The following is a 7,835-nucleotide window of genomic DNA, read 5'->3' as shown; positions in this document are numbered from 1 at the left end:
GCCCACCTCAACCTCAGCGCCCACCTCAAACTCAGCGCCCACCTCAAACTCAGCGCCCACCTCAAACTCAGCGCCCACCTCAAACTCAGCGCCGACCTCAACCCCAAACCCCACCCCAGCCCCTGCCTCAACCCCAAACCAAGCAGCTGGATCAACCTCTGTCCTGTCCCCTGCCCACATCCCATAGGGAGTTACTTCCTTATTCTTTGCAACCTCTTCAGAGGCAGTACGATCCCTCGTCCTCTCTTTGCAACACATTCTCCAGCACTGATCTTTATAACTGGAACATACAGAACCCTCCTTCCAGCAAAAACCGGAGTTGTATAGTCTACATGCCTTTAACCAGCTCTGATCTTATTAACTGGAAGATACAGAACCCTTCTTTCAGCAAAAATCCAAAGCCCCTGGTCTCTTTATTTGACTACATCTTTTCCATCCACTTTCCTACTTGGGATGATTGTCAGTTTATTTTACATATTTTCTTCACAACGGAGGAGAGGGAACGGATTCTGGCTGAGGCAGCCAAAGCAGTACCTGGAATGCATGCACTGACTGACAGACAGAGGCCAGTTGTAGTTGACTGTGTCCTGCCTAGATGTAGACCTGACTGGAACTATAAAACAGAGGAAGGTAAGAGATCACTCCGTGATTACCACCAGGCTTTGTTAGAGGGGATGAAACGAGCCTCCCGGAAGCCTGCTGACTTTTCCAAGGTGAGAGAGACAAGACAACGTCCAAAGGAATCACCTTCAGAGTTTCTCGAACGCCTCCTGGAGGTATACCGCGAGTATACATCCATAGACCCAGATGACCCAGTGGACTCCTTTGGGGTTAACATGACCTACATAGCGCAGTCCGCCCCGGACATAACAAAGAAACTCCTAAGTATGAATGGACTTTATAAAATGACTAGGTCAGAAATATTGGAAATAGCTCAGGAAGTGTTTGATAGTAGAGAGAGTGAAGAAGAGCTGCTGGCAAAGAAACTGATTCGGATGATCACTGCACAATATTCCAGTGGTGCTGTCGGTCACGGCCAAACAACATACAGCAAAAGGAGGAAGCCCCTTCGAAGAGACCAGTGTGCTTACTGCAAGAGATTGGGGCACTGGAAAAACGAATGCCCCAATAGGAGACAGGGCCTTCCCCGTCCAAGACCAGTTTTGATGTTAGGAGAATAGTGAGGCCATAGCTCTTTCAAATTAGAACCCCAGGAGCCTATGGGATCCTTTTCTTTCTGTTTTTTGTTTGTTTGTTTGTTTTGAGACAGGGTTTCTCTGTGTAGCCTGGACACTTGCTTTGTAGACCAGTCAGGCCTCCAACTAACAGAGATCTGCCTGCCTCTGCCTTCCCGAGTGCTGGGTTTAAGGGCAAGTACCACAGCAAGCACATCTGTGCCTGGCTGGGGTTCTTTTCGATCGGGGAAAATCTGCAAATTTCTAAGGGCGCTTTACATCTGCTGTTACAAAGACCCCTGTGGTTGGATGCTGGATGTCATTTAGTGTACCCAGCTGGACCTGACGGGGTTCCCCTCACCAGCCAAGGACACTGATCTCACCACGGATGGTGGTAGTTTTGTCCAGGAAGGAATAAGTGGCATCAGTAGTTATGGGACAGACAGAAGTGCCTTGAGAACAAGCTCTACCCAGGTGCACATCGGCCACAAGTTCTCCCAAGTGTGGTACAGCAGATCAGCCCGTTCTAGCAGCCAGCAGGCTGTAGCGGGCACGCTACTCTGTGAGTGCAGGTCTAAGGCAAGCTGTGGCCCAGAGCCAGGACGGCAGAACTGACTGAATAGTGCCCGGGAAGCTGACACTGTGGCCCAGGCTTGGCCCTTTAAGAGGGAGCAGGTCAGAGCCTCAGTGCACAGCAGTATGGTTTCTCTCAAGCAAGGCACTGGGGGACTGCCAGCTTGTGGCTACAGGCAAACTGGGCCTGTGAGCAGGTGAACCGGGCTGTGAGCAGAACCATGGAGTGGCAGAGGTCTAGTTCGGTTCAGGTCACTGTGCGAGCCAGCAGTGACTGCAGACAAATGGAGTCTGCATAGAGGGCAGGGGCTTTGTTCATGGTACATGCAGAGGTGCCAGCGTAGTCCAGCATCTGCAGCCAGAGTTGGGCGGAGGCATGGACCAATATGAGGGGTGTGGAGCCAGCAGCCACCATCGAGCGCTTACCTGAGGTGCAGAAGAAATCCATGCCCAGACTAAAAGCTAAAGACCCGAGCACAGGTGAACCTCAGGTAAGTATGTTTGGAATTGTACTGAAGTCCTAAAGAAAGAAAAGCTGGGAATAAAATCAGAGAAAGAAATAATTAGTTTGGAAATAATCAAGTGAAGTCTCTGAAAGAAGGAGAGAGTTAGAGGTTAAAAAGAAATATTTTTCATGTTAAGAAATGGCGAGTACAGTGACAGAGGGTACTTGGACCCTGTATATTTTGTTTTGATTAAATGAGGCTGTAGAAAAGAGATTGGAAAATCCTTTGATTCAAAATAATCTTAAGAGGAATCTACTCTAAAGCCTATGGTACCGCCTTGTGATGAGATTACAGAATGGCAGCCCATTAGAGATGCTAGATAAAGAGGTTCAACTATGAACCAAAATTCTCAGATTAATTTTATATTGTCAAGGAGCAGTTACTAGATGAAGGTCTATATGCTGAGTTAAAAATACAAATTTTGTTTAATGATGTCACCTTAGAATGATGTCATGTAATACCTTATGTGTTTCATTTTGTAGAGTTTGGTAATTTAAAGTATGTACATATGTCAATATATTATACAGTTGATTCATACTTGGGATTTTAATATGCTTTTGCCTTGAGTTCTAAAAGGGCTGATTCTGAGATTGCACATTTACTAAAGGCGATAGCTCTCTTGGAAATGCCTTTACAGATTGAAGCTGATGTATCCATTAGAATACAACAATATTTTAGATATTGTGGCATGAAGAACGTTACAGGTATATCTCAGAATCCTATAGGTGAAGTAACTGGAAAAATCTAACCATACCTTCAAAGATATGCTTACAAAACAGAAGGGTGATGTGGGATCTCCTAGAAATAAAGTCGTGCTTTAATAACTAAACATTATAAATGCTTATGAGCAAAAAACAATAGTTGCTGAGAGACATTGGACTGTATAAAGAACTCCTGAATTAAACCAGTCTATATATTTTAAGGATGTCTTAACTTCAGAAGTCAGGAAATGTGTTGCCTCGGGGAGAGGTTATGCCTTTTGTTTCAAAAGGAAATGAAAAACTGTGGATTACTTCAAAATTAGTCAAGATTAGATTTGACTGGGGGAGACCTGGAAATCTTGGCTACAGATAATGAAGAAAGAAACCAGGAAGAACAACAGACCAGGTGATGTATATGCTGATCCTTCCACATGGGAGCTGCTCTGAGACTGGCTAAGACATGAATGTCTATGCATATGCAACAAATCTTGCTGGCCACAAAGTCCTCATGACTTATTATTACATGCCATCCTTTCCTATGGCATAGGTGGAGTTTTATATTACACTTTAGCTACACATTCCGAACGGACTTATAAAGGTTGATGCCTTTCCTGCTCAAACAAAGAGCAGAGAGAATCACCTCTAGCTGATTTGTACATACTGCACATTCCATACGTGTGTTATGCAGAAATGTATGTTACCTTTAAAAGTTTGTATGTTCTCAGAGCAAAAGGACCAGACACCAAAGAAGACAAGTAGCCCAGATGATCCAGCCCCACAGACTGCCTCACTTGCTGTTTCTTCACAAAGCCGTAACCAGGGAAACTTCAAAATGGCTGGCCAAGACCGTCTAGCCTCACATCCTGTTCCAGCCAAGACTTCAATTAAGCCCTGCTCTTCCGATCCTACAGAGACTGGACAGCACATGACGCAGCTAGCTCTCCTAGGACTTGGCCAATATCCCAATTTTCTTAGGCCTCCCCCAAAAGGTGCCGTTGTCCCCAGGTGGCAGGAAGTAATTTTAAGAGAACAATATCCCCTTTCCCAAGAGGTGGGGTGGGTGGTTTTTGGTTCTTTGGTGGGTGATGGATGTTTGTTGTCCTTTAGGGGGATTGGTTGCAAGTTGTTATTGGGCATGGTCAGGGAGGAAACAAAGGAGGTTAAATTCAGGGATCTTTTTCTTTCTCCTCATTGTCCTTCTTTCCCTCCTGTCTAATGTTAGGGGGAAGGGGGAAGATTTGATAAAGAAAAAAAAGTGAGGATATAAGAATCATAGAAGGGTAGATTATTGAATCTACTTTTAAACCAAAGAACACCAAGAAGCCAAATATTTTACATTGGTATAGAATTTTGTATATTGATACAAATTTAAGGATATATTTTGCTACAACATACTGCATATATGTTTCAATTCTCATTTTAGGTATTGTACCTATGCCAACTCCCTTAACTGTAATGTGAAGTTATAGTCCTTTTGAAAGCTACTATTACAAGCTGTTTAGGATAATTAAAAAAATTCTAGCTACTAGTCAATCAAACTTGTCATGTCAGGTAATGGTTTAGCTAATTACAGCGATAAACTGTATTTAGCCGCCTGCAGATCTTTCCAAAGTTAAACAGATAGTAAGTAGTTGGAAACAAGTAATGTTTGCCTATTCAGTTATACTGAGATAGATAGATGGTCTTCAAACTCTTCAGAGATCTGCTGAATATGGCATTTAATGATGTCTTAATAATAAGAGGCTCTTTTGACAGTGAGACATGCCTGCTCCTGGCAGCACCCTCATACTACTTCAAAGAAGATGGTGGGCATCGAAGAACCTCCATATAGGTTTGCATGGTGGCAAAGGTGCCACCAGACAAAACTGCCCTCGCCTCAATTGCTGACAGCATGCCGTCCAAACCATGGACGAGCAGGACACAGAGGAAGTCGACTGCCAAGCTTTGCTGAGACAATGTAGGCTAGTCCTTCAATATTCCTGCTTCACAGATGAGTCTGTCAGATATTCTGAGCCAGTAGGCTGAAGATGGATGCTCCAAAACGGCAGAGGAATCTTGGGTGACCGTCCAGGGGGCCGCAGTCTCTGTCATTCTATGGTTTTGGAAGCTGCTTGCTCAGCACATCCTGTTTTCTCTGTTAATATTTATCCTTCTCAGGTCTCTGATGCGGTTGAAGACTAGATAGTTACAGTCTTAGAGTTTTCCTTGTTACTAAATTCAGAAAGGAAACTTCCAAAAGAGAGGTAAAGTATATAAAGGTTGAAAGACATAAAAGCTTAAGTTGTAAAAGATCCAAGAAAATGTTTTAAGGTCTTAAAAGATGTTTTTGGTCTGATAAATACAAGATATGATAGACAATGATTTAGGTACAGAACTTTGGAGTCACCAAGAAAATCCTTTCTTGAAGGTTGGCAAATACAGATCAACTAGACATTGCGAATGTAATCCTTACCTGATGGCTCTCATTGTGTATAGTTTACTGATGTTACAGAAGAGCCTTTTATTGGACTAAAAGGTGGGACTGTTGGGGTGATCTTCTGTGCACTGTGCAAAGGTTGTCTTTTTATTGTTCAAGTTTCTTTAGGCTCAATTGCACTGGATGTGGTTGATCACATGTAGGGAGGAGGTACATGGGCAGGAAATACACTGTGATGTATGCTTGCCCCTGATTGGCTGTAGGTAGGAGGCATGCTGGCAGGGAGTGCGTCAGGATATTTGCTTGCCCCTTATTGTACCTGATGGGAAATACTGTGGCCTTATGGATTTGCCTTTTTAAGCCTCTGCAAAATGTTACCCATTGCCATTTTCTGGGATCCAGGAATGGACCTGGCCAGAGTCCATCATCCTGGCCAGTATTTAATTAAAGCTTGCTTCGAATATGTCTCAAAATTGTGGTCGTGGTCTCATTCTCTCCCGGTGGGATAAACACCAGCCTCATGAGTGCTGGGGATTATAAGCAAGTGGCATCACAGCCATCCCAAGAATTCCTTCAGACTAACCACAAGAAATTGGTGGGGTGGGTGACCCCGCACCATTTCTGGTTGATCTGAACATTAGAGAGTCCTGCTGCATCCAAGTTGCTTTGACCAAGGCTCACTGCTGAGGCAGGATAAGGTATGCCAGTTGCTTGGACCACTTAGGTTCACCTTAGCCTGGAGTAGGACCGGGAGGGAGGAAGACCTGGGACCTGAACCTTGCAAGGCAGATCTCTGAGTTTGAGGCCAGCCTGGGTTCCAGGACTTTATCAGGATGCCATCTTTCTTATGGAGAAGAGGCTGGCACAAAGCTCCCACTCCAGAGACTGCTGTGTGCTGTGGACTCGAGTCCCAAGGGACTCTTCTCCATGCCTTTCTCAGCACTGTGACTGCCCTGGCTGCCCATCCTTTGTGTCTCCCTTTCGCATTACCCTTTTATTTTACATCAGAAAGACATTTGACACCTGTCCAGAATATCAGGGCATTACCCAGACTACAAAAGCTTCAGAACATTCTTAACAGTTGTTAAGAATGGATAGACCTTAGCTGGGCAATGGTGGTGCACACCTTTAATCTCAGCATTCAGGCACACCTTAAATCACCTTAAATCATTAAAGCATTCAGGGGGCAGAAGCAAGTAGATCCCTGAGTTCAAGGCCAGCCTGGTCTACAGAGTGAGTTCCAGGACAGCCAGGCCTACACAGGGAAACCCTGTCTTCAAACAAACAAAACCAAAACAAAAAATGGCGGTCCTGGGGGAAGGCAAATAGCAAAGCACAGGCCACTGAAAAGGCCACATCTTTGGAATTTGATTGACAAGGCATGGCAGCACAGCATGTCTTTGTATGTCTCTCTGTTCTCTTATGTCACTTCAATCACCCACCATCACCCGCCTGTCCATCTGTATCCTCACTCATCTATCTACCCACAAAAGTGGCATTCTGAATTCTATAGGAAACTGCCTGTTCTCAATTTGGTTTTCCATAGTGGTATGTGTCTGATACAGGAGCTCCATTGTCTCCTGTGGTCATGAGGATAGATGGTGGATATTTTCAGGGCCTTTTTGTCTTCCTGGTCAGCAGTACATGGTAGGCTTGGGCTATTATTGTAGCAGGCTTTTGTACTTGACAGACTTGTAAGGCCATCTTGACTTACAAAGACACAAGAGTCACATAGTTGTCATGTTTTTAGGGGAAAGAGCTATTATTAAAAGTCTTGAGTGTTACTCATAAAAATGAACATTTGAAGTCATCTAAGTTCCCGTGTCTTACCCTGTGATAAAATACCTACTACAATCCACTTGTGGGAGGAAGTCCTCACTGCCACCAAATGGCTGAGGTGCATACTTAACTTGGTCACCAGGTTCTTCTGGCATCAGCCCCTACCTGTTTCAGGGCTTCCCTTGCTGGCACGCCCTACCTTTTACCCTATACTTATACAGTAATGGGGATAGAAAGTTCCACACTGTACAGGTCCCCGGTTATTTCATGAACCGTGCAATCACCGTAGCGCTTAAAATGTCTGAAAATAACTGGGCATAGTGGTTTAGGCACATAAGCCCAGCACTTGGCAGGCCGAGGCCAGGAGGATTAACTTGAGTTTGAGGCCAGCCTGGGCTACATAGTGTCTTTCAGGCCAGTTTCAACTGCTTATCAACACCTTGCCTCAAAAACTAACAGGGATTGCTGAGGTGACTTAGTGGGTGGGTGAAGGTGCTTGTTGCATGAGCCTGAAGCCCTGAGACTTCATCTCTGGAACTCATGTAAAGGTGGAAGGAGAGAATTTACTCCACAAAGTTGTCCTCTAACATCTACGTGCACTCCATGGCCTATGTGTGCCCCCCATCATATACACATATCACACACACACACACACACACACACACACACACACACACACACACAC

At 44.7% G+C, this 7,835-nt stretch overlaps 1 protein-coding gene across 1 annotated transcript in view; it reads left to right on the top strand.

Annotated features, from left to right (window-relative positions):
* Positions 1–5,844, top strand: part of LOC129688547 (uncharacterized) — a 7,550-nt gene extending 1,706 nt beyond the window's left edge. Inside the window, exon 2 of the mRNA XM_055623437.1 lies at positions 1–5,844. This exon is cut by the window's left edge and continues 809 nt beyond it. Coding sequence (XP_055479412.1) covers positions 1–1,181 — 1,181 coding nt within the window. The 3' untranslated portion in view covers positions 1,182–5,844.
* The last annotated feature ends 1,991 nt before the right edge of the window (positions 5,845–7,835 follow it).

This window comes from Psammomys obesus, unplaced genomic scaffold (assembly GCF_907164565.1).
Source record: "Psammomys obesus unplaced genomic scaffold, mPsaObe1.curated_primary_1811, whole genome shotgun sequence".
Taxonomy (NCBI): Eukaryota; Metazoa; Chordata; class Mammalia; order Rodentia; family Muridae; genus Psammomys; species Psammomys obesus.
The sequence above is the reverse complement of the archived record's forward strand: the minus strand, read 5'-3'. Positions and strand labels throughout refer to the sequence as shown.